Raw genomic sequence first — 18,747 nt, 5'->3', positions numbered from 1 at the left:
CTAAGGCGGCGTCTCTCCGGATCCGGGGACGCCTCAAAGAAAGCCAGAGAGAGACATCCCGAATGCCCTGCAGGGCTGGGTAAGGCGCGCGAGGGGCAGCCACATTCCACAGTCTTCAAAAAGAGCTAGCTGTTCACCGCTCTCTTCTAATTTCCAGATTTTATTGTGCCTGAAGAATTACCATGTTCTCCATGTAGGTTTTTTGTTTTGTTTTTGTTTTTTTTAAATGTGCAGTACTTTAGGATTGAGGCGGTCAATAAATACTTGTATCTTTGTTTTGGTGACACTCCCCATTCCAATAACTAGGGAATAACAACAGTCTTTCTGAAGGAAGCAGTTATTTTAAATCAGGAAGCTCTGAATAGATGCAATAGCAATGCATTTTCAACTTGCTCAACATTTTTAATATTTCATCACAAAATCAAGAAATGTACATATAATTCTTTACACTTATTTTACAGAGTTAAGTAGAAGTTTCTTACAGGCATAAATCCTGAAAATGGAAAAGAAATATTCAGCATAAATACAATGAGAAGAAAGTTGCGATCAGACTGATATTATCATTAGGACCATGGTGGTAATTTACACAGAAGAAAATGTACGTTCATTTTAGATTTTCCAGCGTTCATTTGGTTTGGCTTGTTTCCATACCGCGGACAGGTACTGAGATCTGCTACTGAAGACAGGAACCTGAGCCCTGTGGCAACTTCTGTGTGTAGGAACGTATCTACCCTAGCACAAGCAGCACCTCAAGTAGCTTACCCCACTTCGTTCCTGCCCTCTTTTAACTTGAACCAAACCAAACCAAATAAATCCTAGAATGGGGTCAGCTACAAGCAATATAGTTAGAAATATTAACCCTGCTCAACAGCAACACTGCATCTCAAGAAAATCCAAACACTTTTTCTTCATATTCAGAACCATTAAATTAAACCATCCAAGGAGAACAAATAATTCATATTCTTACAGAAATCAAGTTTGATTTCAGGGACCTTTAAAGATTTGTATATCTGGGGGGCCCCCCCCCCCCCCCGGCCGAATCTGCAGAACTGGAAAATTTAGTCTACTTAAATCATATTGAGATGAAAATAAAAGTTAACAGTCACAAAATGACAGTGAAATACTCCCATATCAGACATGATTGCATTCCAAAACTGGATACTGATGAAAAGAACCCAGAAAAATCATTCAAGTCTGAATAGAAAAAAAATACTTATATGTAGAGGCATATAAGGTATTTCTAATGTATTTACAATCAATTTCATATACAATTTTTGACCTGATTTATGTTTTACTTTTCCCTAAAAGTGAAAAAAATTAATGTCACCTTTTCCACATATAAAATAGTATCCAATTATTTAAAAATCCGTAGAAATGATATTTTTATTGTTTCTTGTTTAATCTCTCATTAGTGTCTTTTTTCTACTCCATTTTTTAATTCTGCAACCAAATTACTGTATCATGACCTGTGCCTGTTAGAGATCAATGTTGAATCACAGATTTGGTGTCACTGAGTGCAATCGAAGTCTAGGTGTGCTGGGACATACCATTCACCAAACTTCTTAGCTGTTTCACGACTGTCTCTATCAACTTCTGTTTGTCTCGATCATTCTTCCTGAACTGAGCAAATATGTTGTTCTTTTTGCTAGTATCCTTCATCCTAGGAATATATGTGAATGGAGAGGCTTGGTAAAAGGAAATTAAAAGCTATGCTGTCATAAGTAAATTATCTTGGCATGCTCTGAATTATCTCACACCAGTCCTATGCTTGAAAAATATTCTTCAAAGAAAATAGGTACTAATAAAAATACAGAGATAGCGACCACACAAAAAGTTAGCAGCTTCATTTTACATTCTACATGAAGTAGTGTTTTTGCATTAGTATGTAAATCTAAACTATGTTACATTTTCTAATATCATACTATTTTCTAATATCATTCCACAAAGTATGCTAAAATACATACCCTCTATGGACTCTGCAAATCACATTCATAGCAAGACAAGGTGAAAGAAAAATAACATTAGAAAATTTAAAGCAATATTTATTTATTTATTTTTGGCCTCAGTAGTGTTTCATGATATGGTAAATTTACATTTATTTTAAACAGTTCTTTCTGTCCTCTCACATCAAATACATCACAGATATTTGAAATGTGGGAAAATAATAGATATTTTTCATACTGATACCTAAAATGAAATATGATTAAGCGAAAGGAAAATCTGTCACACAGTGAGGGAAAAGTAACCCCTAAACTTCTGTCATTTTTAATTGGACAAGATGCACCAGCAAATGTCCTGTTACTTCAGTTCTTACTATTTTATTTTTTCTATTTATTTATTTTTTATCACATACTTCTCTATCTGCACAAAGAATCCAAGTCCATCATGGTAGGATATCGACAGCAAACATGCCAATGGCTAGCCACATTTTACAAAACACCTTCTTTTCTGTGTTATACCATTAAAAAAAAAAGTTCCAATTCTCACTCATCTCCAGTAAACATATTCCTAAGGCCAATTAAGCCTGCTATTGAGGATGCAATAGGAAAATTTTTGTTCACATGAACATAAACAGCAATCTCATATAAAAACTACACCAACACTGCACCAAGAAAGAAAGAGGCTTATGTTTTGGCCATTAAAATGGACTGAGCTTTTAAGCTCCATTTAGACATTTCTCTTTTGTTGAAAATCTCTAGTTCTTCAATCATCACGAAATCACAAAATGCTAAAATGTTATGCAAAAATGTTTTCAGAATATACTCACTTCTCCAAAAGAGTAAGAGCTGTGTTTGGATTCACCCGAAGGTACTTAGAAGCAGGCTGTCCATAATCAGCTAGATAAGTAGACCAATCCCAAACCATAAACAGGTCAAGGAGCTGAGGAAGACACGGCAAAAATGTTAAACCAACTTTTGAGTATTTATCCACAGCTAATACATAAAGTATATGTCATTCTTGATCCTTGATCTTAATGTGCCCTCCTTCCTAGGTGGAACAAAATAAGGAATTCAATTTTTAAACTTTATCATTAAATATACTTTATAACCAAAATAGCATGTACTATCTTTTTACTTTTGAAATTCCTAAATTGGCAGGGGATGATTTTCTAATACGGTACCTGACTGCATTTTCAAACAAGTGTACAATAATAAACACACTGTTCATAGAATTATATTAACACTTGTACTGATGTATGGAGATTTAATCTTTACACATTATTCAGTTTATACTCATTTAATTAGTAAGGGTTGGTGCTACTACCTGTTTGAAGAATTTCAAAGAACTTAAATTGAACCTTTTTTCTTAGAGGTTAAGTATGTTTACCTTTCAAAGAAGCCGTTTGTACCTAGACTTTTCCCAAAGTAATTTAAACCAAAAGCTCAGATAATCTCAATTAAGTGCATTAAACAACCTCTGCTGAATTCTCCCTGGTGACAGATCCTCAGTAGTGTTATGAAATGTGGGCTTCAGGACTCAGCCTGTTAACTCTAGGCAATCATTTTGTATAAACAAACAACAACAAAAAGAAGCCCTCTTGTATTCCATAGTGTTTTAAAATTGACTATTTGCTTTATAATCTCCAGTGAGAATTGTTGTCAAATATGGAAGTAATCTTTTAAAAGCAATGCCATGCCTAAACCAAAGCACCAAACTCCTTATCCAACTTTAAAACCCTAATCTCCCTTAAGCCATTTAAAACCAACTTCCTATCCCCATTTGAATTGTTTCAGAAAGCTAAATACTTTACTTACTACCTTCCTTCAGTTTTTATATTATTCTTTCTTCTTGTTTTTTAACTCACTTTATAAGTAAGGGGTGTACTGGTTTTGCTTCCAATTGAAGGAAGCATTTGTATTTACTCATAGGACATGTGAGCCAACCCATGGGCCCTAAGAGGGATAAAACTTCTGGGGTGATTAAAACCTAAACAAAGGTTACAAGAAACTAGCTCTTCTATAGGAAGGTAATGGATTTGTTTGACTCTTTTCTTATCTAACATAGAGACTTCCCTGTAAAAGGGTGAAAATTCTATAATGAAAATATTAACTATTACTAATAAAATAAAAACCACTCTATTTTCCTTTGGACAATATTCTAGGCTACATCCAAAGTTAAAACATGGGTACAGGATCTACACCAAAACAATGTTAAAAGAATATATTGTCTGAGAGAAGTTATTTAAAGTTTAAATTTATTTAAACTTCTGTGTAATTTTTGACTCTTGCTTGGCAACAAGTACAGTTTTCCCTCCTTGTGAAAGGAGGGAAAAGTTATTTTCACACACACCCACGGTGAAAATGAAAACTGGCATAACATCTCTGGAATGTGATTTTGTAATACCTGGTTAAGAACTTTATAGAAATGGTCGTTCCTTTTGATTCAATAATCCTACTTCTAGGAATCGAACCTCAGGAAACAGTAATAAAGGTAGAGAACAATGATATTAATCTCAAAAATGTTATTTGTGTTATCAAAAAACTGAAGGGGAAAAAAAACACCTGAAAACAGTCCAAATCTCAATATTAAGAGAATGGTTAAGTAGTAAGGTGTATCTATCTGTAAGATGAATATCATGTAGTTATTAAAATTGATGTTCACACAAAATTTTAAGTATCTGTTAAGATGCTTATGCTAAACGTTCCTACTAAAATTACATAAAAACCCATCAAAAAAGACTGGAAGCAAATTTGACTGAATGCTAAGAATGGTTGTTATTTGTGTGGTAGGATTATGGGCAACTGTTGTCTTCTTTATTTTCATAACATCCCACAATGGACACGTATTAACTCTGAGTTAGAAATAAAGTTTGCCTATTTATATATTAAAATAAATTTCAATAATAAATACTCCTCACACAGTTGTTAACAAAAGCCTCAGTTTGAAGGATTCTTCTTTTAGGTATAAGTATGTTTGCACAAGTGTGTGTGGGCATGCGCACAGTCAGCAGAAAGTAACCACTTAATATACTGGCTGTAATCTCCCTTTCTTTCCAGAAGGCATTAGCAACATGACCTTTGGGATTTGGAAGAGGAAGAAGCCTTAAAATAAGTCTCTTTTTCTCTTGGGCTGATCTACCCCCAGGTGGGAAAGGAGGAGTCCACTTAATGAATTTAAAACCTACACCAACTCCAGCTGTGAATACAGAATTGACTCTTTTACAAAACAGCACAAAAACAGATACAGAAATACTATGCTTACAATTTTCACAAATTTCACAAATGCTTAAAATTTCACAACTTTCAGATATTCATATGCAAGTCTCTTATCACTAGAAATAACAAGAACCATAAAATTTAACCTGCCTGCCTCCATGCAGACAAGTCTAATCTACATACTTTCAAATTTATACTAATACTTTATAGAAATACTCACCGTGCATCATTAACTTGTAGATATCTAAGGAAATCTGCATAAGTCTGCACATTCATGGTTAAGTAACATATTACCAATGTGGATAAAAGGCCAAGAATCTAGATAGGATTCATTTATTCATTCAACAAATATTGACTGCCCACCTTTTTTCTTTTTAATATTTGTTTTTGAGAGAGAGAGAGAGAGGGAAACAGAAGGGCAGGGAGACATAGAATATGAAGCAGGCTCCAGGCTCTGAGCTGTCAGCACATAGCCTAACGCAGGGCTCGAACTCACTGAACCCGCGAGATCATCACTGAGCTGAAGTCTCATGCTTGACTGACTGAGCCACCCAGGCGCCCCTCAAATTTTCATTGAAAGTCCAGCTAGTTAACATATAGGTAAGCTCCAATGAATTTAGCATGAAGATAGAAGCTACTGATTTCTTAGGAGCAAGTGATTGGTTGCTCATTATTCTCAGCCAACAAACCCAGTGGCTATAGACGCCAGCACCATTCTGTGTCTGTGCCCCAAAGGATGCATACACATGAGTGCAGAGGAAATACAGGGCCAGGAAGCACACTGATCCCATATTCTGATTTCTCATTTCCATGTGTGTAAGGATTTTTCAAAAGCAGAATATTGCATTTAATAAGTAAATAGAAACAAACTTCATAAAGCTAGGCAGCCAAACTCATAGTGTGTCCAACAGAGTGTAACCACTCAAGAGATATTCAAGAGGTAACTAACTTATTACTTAATTGATGATGCCAGACTATTCCAAGTTTACCTGGGAGCTTTTTCCTTAGGCTTCTCAAAGTATAAAACCTGAACACCCTACAGACTTCTCTGGCTGATGCTCACAGCTTCCTGAAAAAGGTCAACGTTGGTCTGTGGACAAACTAGGGTGAGTGAATGAAGTCAACTGACTTCCCTCCACTGCTCCCAGTCTTTCCCTGGGGCATTGGTAAAGAAAATAGCTTCCCTCAAAGTAAAGAATTGGGTCTAATGTTAGTAGAGTTAAATCATCTTCCTAGAGAAAGCACTAATATTTCTGAATGGTCTATCAGTGTCCTTCATCCCTAACTATTACAAGGTCCTGTTTCACTTTTTAAAATTGAAGTATAATTGATATACAATATCCTATTGGTTTCAGGTATACATTGTAGTGATTTGTTATTTTTATACATCACAAAATGATCCCCAAGGTAAGTCTAGTTACCATCTGTCACCATACAAAGTTATTACAATATTACTGACTATACATCCTATGCTGTACATCACATTCCCATCATTTATTTATTTTACAACTGGAAGTCTGTACAACTAAGTAATCCTCTTTTACTTAGTGTGCCAACCCCCCCAATCACTCCCCACTCTGGTAACCACCAATTTATTTCCTGTACCTATGAGTCTATGTCTGTTTTCTTTGCTCATTTGTTTTTTTAGATTCCACAGTGAAATCATACAGTATTTGTCTTTCTCTGACTTAGTTCATTCAGCATAATACTCTAGGTCCATTTATGTTATCACAAATAGTAAGATTTCATTATTTTTTATGGCCGAGCAGTTTTCCATTATACATATACATGTATTATATATATATAATATACATATATTATATAATATATAATATATATATAATATACATATATTATATATATATATACACACCACAGCTTCTTTATCCATTTATCTGTTGATGGATACTGTTGATGGATACTTAGGTTGCTTCCATTATCTTGGCGACTATAAATTATGCCACAATGAACATACTGGGTGTATACAGCTCTTCAAATTGGTGTTTTTGTTTCCTTGGATAAATACCCAGAAGTGGAATTGCTGGATTTTATGACAGTTCTATTTTTAATTTTTTGAGGAACCTCCACACTGCTGTCCATGGTGGCTGCACCAATTTATATTCCTACCAACAGTGCACAAGGGTTCCCTTTTCTTCACATCCTTGCCAACACTTGTTATTTTTCTGTCTTTTTGAGAACAGCTATTCTCATAGGTGTGAGGTTACATCTCATAGTGGTTTTGATTTGCATTTCCCTGATGATTAGTGACATTGAGCACTTTTTCATGTGCCCATTGGCCATCTGTAGATCTTCTTTGGAAAAATGTCTATTCAAATCCTTTGCCCAATTTTTAACTGGATTGTTTAGTGTGTGTACACACATACACACACACAAACACACACACACACTTTCACACCCACACTAAGTTGTGTACGTTTTTTACATATTTTGGATATTAACCCTTTATCAAATGTATGATTTGCAAATATCTTCTCCCATTCGCTAGGTTGTCTTTTTGTTTTGTTGACAGTCTCCTTTGCTCTGCAAAAGCGTTTTAGTTTGATATAATCCCACTTTTTAAAGTACAGATCCACTGAAGCAAAAGATATAACACAAAGCTAGGACATTATTCTTGGGTCCTACCTAACCTTATGCCAGGCAGTTATGGCATGAGCCCATTTTTATAGGCTGCTCCCCATGCCTGCTTTGACCAAAAGGCATGTTCCCTGGTTTTTGGAGTGGTTTAAAAAGAACACAACTGCTCTGGAGCCACAGTGTGATAGGAAGGGATGAAGAAACTGGAGTGGTGCCAGAAAAAAAAATCACTGACACTCACCTTCACTCTACACAGTCATAGCCTTGGGGTCTACCTCTCACATCTGGTCAGGTTTCACAGGATGCACTATATCCTTAATATTAAAACCTAAATTATGGAAAACCTCAATCCTCTACCTTAAGCTTTGCTCCCGTCAGATGGCAGTACACAAACAATACATTTGTTATTAATTACACAAAATCTCTCTCAGTCTTGTAAATAAACAGTAAGACACAGCTTTGACAGGTGAATTTATTAATTAACATATATACCTGAAATTCAAAGATGTAGATCAAACATGAACAAAAACAAAAATCTTCCCTAGATTATTCAAAAGCAATTTTACAATTACTTATTAAAGGATAAAGTCAGGTATATTATAATGAAAATTGGTATTAAGTTCTATAAATGGGTTTGTTCCAATAGTCAAGTAAAGTAATTCTACCTTAAATCCTTTTGGGAAGTAAGCAAAGTATGGATCATACAAAAATGAATAGCAAAATAATATGCCTCAGTTCTATCTCATCATGATTTATAAGATTACCTGAAATTAGTATCCTAACTTCTTTTTTCACCAAGGATTCAAAAATACCCTTCATAACTAATCTGATAACATAAAGTAGATTTATGCCAATATCTGTAAGTGAGTTGTAAGTTTCACTTCCTCAGCATTCCTTGTGTGTGTCCAGCAAACAATAAGATTCAGCCTTAAGGAAAGAAATGGTTGCATGGGTGGTCCCATTTATATGCTCAAAATAGTTGAATCGCTTCAGAATCACTGAAGAATTCATGTGTGTCAAAGCATTTGGCTTGCTGATAGTTTCTTATCCTGTCTCACTCCTGGTCTACCCCCCAAGAAACTTGGGGTCTTGGACCTGTTGAGACCACTTTATGCAACTGACACAATGGATCTAGGCCAACTTAAAACCATTCTATGGAACTCTTGAAGTGACTTTCTGTCTTTGTAAAAGTGAACCCAGATTGCCAGGTCATTTTTTCCTTGAATCTGGTTTAACTTTCTTTGTTTTGAGTCTTTTGGGTTTTGCTTTTGAAGCACCTCAGGGGCAGTGACCCAAGACAGAAGATAAATAAAGTTAAGCCAACCTCAAGAGAAAAGCAATTGGGGATACCAGGTTTGCTTTTGTAAATGTGAACAGTGACCTGGGGGCTCAGGGTCAACCTTAGTCCCCCAAATTCCCTTTTCCAAACACCAATTCCACCTGGGATCTCAGAGTTGCTCTGCAGATTCCAAAAGTAAAGCAGAAGATCATTTTTCCTTTGCCTCCAAAACACAAAGCCAATGCAAGGGTTCCTAGAGTGCTTTGGAGATTTAAACAACAACAAAAATCCTAAACCATAATACAACTTTAACAAAGAAATATGAACAAGTAGTCACTGGGGATTCAAGAAAAATGGATCTTACTAAATTAACCCAATGGGGGGAAATACAAGTCTCCTTTTTCCAAACAGATATTAAAATCAAATGATGAGGGGCGCCTGGGTGGCATAGTCGGTTAAGCATCTGACTTCAGCCAGGTCACGATCTCGCGGTCCGTGAGTTCGAGCCCCGCGTCAGGCTCTGGGCTGATGGCTCAGAGCCTGGAGCCTGTTTCCGATTCTGTGTCTCCCTCTCTCTCTGCCCCTCCCCCATTCATGCTCTGTCTCTCTCTGTCCCAAAAATAAATAAAAACGTTAAAATCAAATGATGAGCTTAGTATGATTTTTAAAGCTCTTAGCTCTACCCCTTTCCAGCTACCTGAAAACACCACATTTGGAGAATTCCATATGAAGCACAGAAGAGAAATTTAAGTAGCAGCCAGAAAGTACCTAGGCAAAAACTGTAAAGAAGCAGTATAGTGCCTCCATCCACATCACTTTTTGCCTTCAGGGGTAAATTGTCCTTATGCTGCCTCTCTGATACACCTGACCCCTAACCCACGCCTGCCCTCTTCATATGTTCCATGTGCCAAACCTGTTCTGAGTCAGCCTTTCCACGCCCACCTACGTAGGACCAAGAGCAAGCTCTGGGCACGGCCCTCTGCAGAGACCTTTTAAAAGCACTGATCTCTTCAGGTTATTTCACTCAGATGAACTGCACACAGAAGAAGAATGTTCTCAAGGTATTTAAAAAAAATTTTTTAACGTTTATTTATTATTGAGAGACAAAGCATGAACAGGGGAGGGGCAGAGAGAGAGGGAGATATAGAATCCGAAGAGGGCTCCAGGCCTTGAGCTGTCAGCACAGAGCCCGATGCGGGTCTCGAACCTACAAATGGTAAGATCAGACCAAAGCAGGACGCTCGACTGACTGAGCCACCCAGGCGCCCTTCAAAGTATTTTTGATGGTAAGCTATATAGTAGTCAGAGATAAACTAATTGAGTGGGTTCAGAATTTGGGAGAAGAGGCAAAAAAATGGGATTTATGTAATCAGATTTGTACATATCCACATTTGCTTTAATTGTTTGGTCACTATCATAGCTAAAATGGCATACAAATACATGCTATGTGTGGTTTTATGTGTTTCTTTATTAAAACTAATTTTACCAAGTAATAAATGGTTAATAATCAAATAAAGCCTATCATAGGGGCACCTGGGTGACTCAGTTGGTTAAGTGTCCGACTTCGGCTCAGGTTATGATCTCACAGTTTGTGAGTTCGAGCCCCACGTCAGGCTCTGTGCTGACAGCTCACAGCCTGGAGCCTGCTTTGGATTCTGTCCCTTCTCTCTGTGCCCCTCCCCACTTGTGTTCTCTCTGCCTCTCAAAAATAAATAAATGTAAAAAAAAATAAATAAATATTAAAAAAACAAAGCCTATCATAAAAAATGATAGTCCACTGCCCTACCCTTCCCATTCTCAGAAGCAATCAACGTTTAACTACTTCTGTTTTTAATTATGGTGATTACTTCAGTGTCTCTATGCTTATTTTTCTAGTTTTTTAAAAGTTTATTTATTTTGAGAGAGAGAGCACGAACAAGCAGGGGGAAGGGAGAGAGAGAGAGGGAGAGAGAGAGAGAGGGAGGGAGAGAGAGAGAATGCATCTCAAGCAGGCTCTGCTCAACACGGAGCCCAATGCAGGGCTCAATCTCACGACAGCGAGATCACAGCGAGTCGCTATCGAGAGTTGGACACTTAACGGACTGAGCCATTCAGGTACCCCTCTAATTTTTGATTTATCAGCTTGCAGCTATCACCATATGATGGTTTACCTTAATTATACAACCTTCCTATTTTTGGTAGCTGGCACAATTTTTCTCCATATTTTGCTTTTATAACTTTATAAAATATATATAATCTTTTATAAATAATATATAAAATATATATTATAAAAATATAAAATATAATTAAACTTCTTGCTATGTCACCTTAAAAATGTTTTTTTTTAAATTTTTTTTTAACGTTTTATTTATTTTTGAGACAGGGAGAGACAGAGCATGAACAGGGGAGGGTCAGAGAGAGGGAGTCACAGAGTCTGAAACAGGCTCCAGGCTCTGAGCTGTTAGCACAGAGCCTGACGCGGGGCTTGAACTCATGGACTGTGAGATCATGACCTGAGCCGAAGTCAGCCGCTGAACTGACTGAGCCACCCAGGTGCCCCTGTCACCTTAAAAATGTTTTAAGACAGCTTTGAGATATATTTCACATACAATACAATTCATCCATTTAAAGGGTACAAATCAGAGGCGCCTGGGTTGCTCAATCGGGTAAGTGTCTGACTTCAGCTCAGGTCATGATCTCACAGCTCGTGGGTTTGAGCCCCACGTTGGGCACTGTGCTTACAGCTCGGAGCCTGGAGCCTGCTTCAGATTCTGTGTCTCCCTCTCTCTGCTTCTCTTCTGCTTGCACTCTGCCTGTCTTTCTCTCTCTCTTAATAATAAAAATAAGCATTAGAAAAAATAAAGTCTACAAATCAATGGTTTTTAATATACTCACAGAGTTGTGCAGCCATCTCAATCAATTTCAGAACATTTCTCTCATCCAAAAGAATTTCCATGCCATTAGCAGTCACTCTCCAAACAGGGGTCATATAACATGTGGTCTTCTGTAAGGAGCTTCTGTCACTTAGCATAATGTCTTCAAGGTTCATCCACATTGTAGCATGTGTCAGTACTACATTCCTTTTTATTGTCAAATAATATTCTATTGTATGGTACCAGCTTTGTTTATCCATTCATCAGTTAATGGACATTGGGTTATTTCCATTTTTCAGCTATTATGAATGATACTCCTGTGAATGTTCATATACAAGTTTTTGTGTGGATATATGTTTTTATTTTTCTTGGGTATATACCTGGGAGTAGAACTTGTTTCATAAACTTTTAAGAGGATCTTTCGACTCTCCATTTAGTAATATAAGAAATTAACACCTGAGGGGCACCTGGGTGGCTCAGTTGGCTAAGCGTCCAACTTCAGCTCAGGTCATGATCTTGCGGTTTGGTGAGTTCAAGCCCTGCATCCAGTTCTGTGCTGACAGCTCAGAGCCTGGAGCCTGCTTCAATTCTGTGTCTCCCTCTCTCTCTCTGCCCCTCCCCTGCTTGCACTCTGTCTCTCTCTCTCTCTCTCAAAAATAAATGCTAACAAAAATTAAAAAAAGAAAAAGACATTAATTTCTGATATGGTTGAGTTTTAAAATAATCCTTTGGCAATTGGGGTTTAAATTATGTATACTACATATTTAAACCCAAATAACAATAGATATTTAACTAAAGTTTCCTTGAATTTATTTATAAATGCAGAAAGATGTTAATGAAATCATTATCAAGAATTTTTCTAGCCTCTATTTCTGAAAAGCAAAATCCCTATATTTTCCAAAACAGGAAAGAAAATTTCAAATAGTTTCCTCAGGTACATTTACCTGAAATAGTTGAGTATGACTTTGATTTTTATAATACCTTTACATATATACTTGGCTTGTTTTTCTTTGGTCGTGAGAATACCTAGTTCCGCTTCCTGATATTGAAAGGTGGGTTACACAGTGAACAACAGAACTTACCTAATTACCCAAACCAGAAATGTGCATACAGTCTGCTTTGACTCCTCTCTTTTACAACTCCAGAATCTAACCTATTACCAAATCATGCCAATTTAACCTCCTAAATATTTCTTGAATTCACTTGCTTCCTACTTTCCATCCCTACTACTACTGCTATCCTAGTTCAGATATCATAATCTCTACCCTGGGGACTTTGGTCTTGGCTATCCCTTCTAATAATGCAGATCTATCAATCTCCACACTGCTTCCAGAGAGATCCAGCTAAAATACAAATATGATCACACCATTCACTTGCTTAAAACCATCAATGGCTTCCCAACTTTTTCAAGATAAAGTTCAGGTTGTTTAATATGACATGCAAGGTGATCTTGCACCTACCTACTCCAGGTTGGTGAGGAGGAAGAATCTTGGTCTAACTGGACTAAGAATCAAATTGACATGAGACAGATTAAGTGGAGAAAATTAAATAGCTAATCTATGGAGAATCTACACAGGCATGCAAATTTCAAAGACAATGAGCAAATATGAACCTTAAATGAGCTAGAGACAGCTGAAGGGTCTGAGGATATAAAGGGAAGGAGGACCATTAGCAGGAAGGTGAAAGGAGATGTCTGGAAAACAAAGGTTGCCCTATTATGCAGAGAAGTATCTTAGGTGAAAGGGAATCACTGTTAATAGCACTCTTCCTGGTACAAACTGGCAGTTGAGGGGGAGGTAAGGAGGTTTTCCTGTATCTGCTGGGTTTTAATTGATTTTAATGCAAAATAGTGTTCATGCCAAAGTGGCTCATCTTGGGTTGGCCTACCCTTGGCCCCTACAAGGTCAACCTTTTGGCTTCCTCTCCTGCCTTGTAATTTAAACTCCTATACAAGGAACTCCTAATAGTTCCCTTAAAACCATGATGACCCCCAAGACATTGCTCATTTTCGTCTCTGTGTGGAGTCCCCTTCCCCTTCTTTGCCACCCATGTAACTCTTTATTCCATAACATTTAAATCTCTTAACATTTAAATCTTGCCTCTCTTAAGAAGCCTCCCCAGAACATTTTGGGATGGTTTTCTGTTCCTCTTTCGTGTCCTCAGAGCACCTGCCACATCTCTATCATGGAATTTTTCACAGTATATTGATGCATCTGCTGACCCGCTAGAGAAGTAATATTGCCTTTACTTCCTCCTAATAGTGTACTTCGTAAGTGCCTCAAAACTGGCAGTTTGTGTTGCTTATATGTGTATCTTCATATTTGGCCCCATACCTGGTATACAGTAGGCACCAAGTAAATGTATAATGAGATAAACTACATAGGTTACCTTCTGACATGGAATTTTGTGAGTCTACAGTGAACTCACTTCTGATATACTAATAAGATGGCTATGATATCTACTTTAAATTTTTTTTCAACGTTTATTTATTTTTGGGACAGAGAGAGACAGAGCATGAACGGGGGAGGGGCAGAGAGAGAGGGAGACACAGAATCGGAAACAGGCTCCAGGCTCTGAGCCATCAGCCCAGAGCCTGACGCGGGGCTCGAACTCACGGACCGCGAGATCGTGACCTGGCTGAAGTCGGACGCTTAACCGACTGCGCCACCCAGGCGCCCCTATGATATCTACTTTAATGTGAACTATTAATAATCTCTGAATTTTTGATAATCTTATAATTATTCTGAAAGCTAACCTATTTATTGACTGATTTAATTTGTCCTAAATGCACTAAAAATGAACTAAAAATATTTCACAACCAAAGTTCTGCTCCTGAGATTACCTTTTGTAAACCAGTGATACCACCATTGAGCTTGTTAAATAAACATTCCCAAGTCATACCTTTGATTTTCTGTCCAGATTCATTATATCAGCTGCCACACTTATGTAACAGGTAGTTTACGTAATGACTTCACCAATAAAGCTCTCACTTCTAACACTCAGAAAATCAAACCATGAAACTCATAATAAGAGGTGTTCACTAGACTTTCAATTCTCTCTGTAAGTCATTTTGCTTCCTTGAAGCTATGGAGAAATAAGATCTGATTGCATAAACTGACTATGTAAGAATTAAAACAACAAAGGAAGACAATATGGATTAACCAACGAAGAAAGACTGCATGCTGAAGTGTCTATACTCCAGGATACAGTACTTGCTTGAATGAAGGAAGCTAGACAAGGCTGGAGCTTCATTATGTGCTCCTTTAAAGTGCTACTGCAGGTAGGGACACCTGGTGGTTCAGTCAGTTGAGCTTTCAACTCAGGTCATGATCTCAGGGTCATGATCTCATGCGGTATCAGTGAGGAGCCTGCTCAGGATTCTCTCTCTCCTCTCTCTCTGCCCCTCCCCCTGCTCATGCAATGCTCTCTCTCTCCCAAAATAAATAAATAAAACATTTTTTAAAAGTGCAAATGTAAGAAGAAAAAGGAAGAGGGAATAACCACTTTTTAAAAATTTTGTGAATCTGAGTGGATATTCCTCTCCGCTCCTCCCTACAGTTATGATTTAAAATAAGGCAAATGTGGGGGCGTCTGGGTTGGCTCAGTCAGTTAAGTGTCAGGCTCCTGGTTTAGGCTCAGGTCACAATCTCACAGTTTGTGGGACTGAGCCCTATGTCAGACTCTGTACTGACAGCGTGGACCCCCTTGGGAGTCTCTCTCTCCCTGCCCCTCCCCTGCTCGCTCTCTCAAAATACACACACACACATACATAAAAAGTAAAATAAGACAAATGAAAACTTGGGAGAATCTAATAGATGGACTCATTTAGTCTTCAATAAAATTAGTCATAGGGTCCCTAGTGGCTCAGTCTTTAAGCATCTGACTTCAGCTCAGGTCATGATCTCACGGTTCATGAGTTTGAGGCCCACTTCACGTGAGTTCAAGCCCCACTTTAGGTGAGCATGAGCCCTACTTTAGATGAGCTCCGCTTCTCTCTCTCTCTCTCTCTCTCTCTCTCTCTCTCTCTGCTGCTCATGAGACTGCCCTTGTGGGATTCTCTCTCTCTGCCCCTCACTCACTTGTACCCTCTTGCTCTCTCTCTCAAAAAATTGGTCATATACATTTTACTCTAAAACTTTAAGAAGTCAAGTAATGTGTATTATTTATAATTTGCCATTAGTTACAAATACTGACTTTTAGCTTTTGAAAAAGCAAAGTTAAACTAAAAGTAAAACCAGATACTTCAGCCCCTAGAGTCACGTTGTCATTCTATTCTTTAAAATGACAAAAATAAATAAACTTTAAAAAGGGGTGCCTGCATGGCTCAGTCAGCTGAGCATCTGACTCTTGATGATTTCGGCTCAGGTCATGATCTCATGGTTTGTGGGATTGAGTCCTGCAACCGGCTTTGCACAGACAGCATGGAGTGTGCTTGGGATTCTCTCTACCCCCTCTCTGCCTCTCCTCTGCTTGCATGCATGCATGTGCCTGCACACACGCTGTCTCTTAAAAATAAATAAACTTAAAAAAAATCTATACAATAAAATAAAATAAAATGGAACTCAGGCCATTTGAAATTAATAAAACAAACCAAGACCATGAAATCCCAACCACTTTAGGAGGAAAAGGGGAATAGTTTCTATGGTAATTCCTTAGTAGGCAGGGACAAAAGTGGAGACCCAGTTCCAGTCACTGCATAACCAGACTTCACTTTGGTGAAATGGGGAGCTGAATTTCAGATGTGTATCTCATTTGTTCTGCTTTCTAGAGATGAGGTCTAGTTTTAGGTCTTAGAATATAAATACAGATGATTTACCATTTTGCCATGGATTCCTACAGGAATGCAGAGTTAGCTAGACTACTATGAATGATGGAAATACAGAATATAAGAATCTTTGTGGTCTCCATTTAAGACAAATATTACACTATCTTGGTGAGTATTTGTATTTAAGGGGGCTTGTATCCTCATTCGTCTCTCTCTTTCAAATCTTAAAAATAAAGATTTTGTAATCTTTATTCAAACAATTTAAGAAAGTATTTATTTAGTTTACTTTTGTAGAATCTGAAAGGCATTTCTTTTATGCTAGCCAATTTATTAACCCTTAATTATCCAGTTACTTCCAAACCTGATTGTATATGTAATTACCTTTTGCCAAGTTAATAATTTGGTCAATAAACATGTCAGAACACTTGCTGCTTAGTTGCAACAGATAAATTCAGTTTTTCCACAGCCTCAAGGCATAACTAAATTTGAAAAAAAAGGGCAGTTATCAAACTGCCCTGAAGCTGGTTCACTAAGGTAGAAGTACACAGCAGGTAGCTATGGCTTACTTTGGGGCCTGATGCTTGCCTGAGTGCTTAATTAGTAAAAGATTTCTGGGACAGGGTAACAGTGACAACCCTGTGACATTCTGATGAATGCAGGTGTCCACATGAACCTCAAAATGGCCAACAGACAAACTTTAAGATGAAACTTAGCTAAAAAACATCTATTGGTAAAGACCTACTGGCATCACACCTTAACTACAGGTTACAGAATTAAAATATGAAAAGAGAAACTAAATACAAACACCAGGAGTAGGACTCATATTCTTGGGAACATGAATGCAGCCAATGGAATTAAACAGATTGTGATCTAAGTGCTACAATGCTTGCATGATGTGAATCTGTATTATAGGAGTGCAAAAAGAAATCCCTACCTGACCTCTGGATAACCTGAACAGGAAATTAGGACATTTCTAAGCAAAACAGCCTGTGTCATACTGTTAAAATAATTATTTCCATCGACACTTTGTATTAGCAATGTACGTTAGGCCATCAGAAAAAAACTCAAGCCAAAAAAACTCAAGCCAAAAGAGTCTCTTCCCTGTAACAGATAAAACAGCAGTTGGCCCAGTGCCCTCAACACAGTTGAGGGGGTAAAATTTATTGATAATAAGGAGGACAAAGAAGGGGAGAGAGGAATAATAAATAGGTAAGAAAGCTGGAAGCATTCTTTAAATATTCATAGATCAGTTGGAAATGAATTATTGAAATATATTTTTTATTTTTTAAATATTTTGAGAGAGAGAGAGGGAGCGGGGGGGGGGGGGGGGGAGAGAGAGAGAGAGAGAGAGAGAGAGAGAAAGAGAGAGAGAGAATCTAAAGCAAGCTCCATACTGTCAGCACAGAGCCTGACACAGGGCTCAAACTCACCAACTATGAGATCATGACTTGAGCCAAAATCAAGAGTCTGATGCTCAATGAACTGAGCCACCTAGGCACCCCAATAAAATTTATTTTTTTAAGTTTTGCTTAAGTAATCTCTACACTGGACACGGGGTTCAAACTCACAACTTCAAGATCAAGAGTCGCATGCTCTGTTGACTGAGACAGCCAGGTGCCCTATGAATGGAATTTCACTCTTAGTCAGCATCTGGGGTATTAAGAGAGTATTCAATGATTTTAAGAAAATATCCAACAAACACTACAACTTAAAATGAGTCAGCATTTTTTTTTCGGAATAATTTTTAAATATCTGCTATTTGGTTATGGTGCTTCAGAATGTTAGAAACCGTCACCATTTGGTTGGGAAAATCAAGCCCCTCCAATGTCTCACCTAATCAATATTCTATGGATATTATTTGCTTATCCGATTATATTTCACTTGGATAAGAAGTGCTGTTTCTTATGACACCAATATTATTTATTTATTTGTGTTTATTTACAATGTATTTATTCTACGCCCTATTCAATTCCCTCCCAACTAAGTTTAAAAAAAAAAAAATCAAGGTACTTTCATTTTGAATTAATCATTTAAGGGAGCTGTAAACTCGGGTCTCAATTTCCTGTTCTGTAAAACAAAGGAGTCATATTTGCATGTGAC

At 37.5% G+C, this 18,747-nt stretch overlaps 1 protein-coding gene across 8 annotated transcripts in view; it reads right to left on the bottom strand.

Moving 5' to 3' along the window:
• Positions 1 to 377: 377 nt before the first annotated feature.
• EXOC6 (exocyst complex component 6) overlaps positions 378 to 18,747 on the bottom strand; it is a 234,955-nt gene continuing 216,585 nt past the window's right edge. For 5 of the 8 annotated variants that reach the window (XM_040485870.1, XM_040485876.1, XM_040485874.1 and 2 more), the window contains 3 exons: positions 2,768 to 2,880; positions 1,965 to 1,976; positions 378 to 1,660 (listed from right to left, as the gene is read on the bottom strand). In XM_040485870.1, coding sequence (XP_040341804.1) covers positions 1,528 to 1,660; positions 1,965 to 1,976; positions 2,768 to 2,880 — 258 coding nt within the window. In that variant the 3' untranslated portion in view covers positions 378 to 1,527. The remainder of the gene's footprint in view (positions 1,661 to 1,964; positions 1,977 to 2,767; positions 2,881 to 18,747) is intronic. The other 3 variants (XM_040485871.1, XM_040485869.1, XM_040485873.1) reach the window with 1 other exon arrangement.

Source organism: Herpailurus yagouaroundi, unplaced genomic scaffold (assembly GCF_014898765.1).
Source record: "Herpailurus yagouaroundi ecotype Mexico unplaced genomic scaffold, PumYag 163, whole genome shotgun sequence".
NCBI classification, from domain to species: Eukaryota; Metazoa; Chordata; class Mammalia; order Carnivora; family Felidae; genus Herpailurus; species Herpailurus yagouaroundi.
Note: the sequence above shows the minus strand (reverse complement) of the source record. Positions and strands in the feature narration are given on the sequence as shown.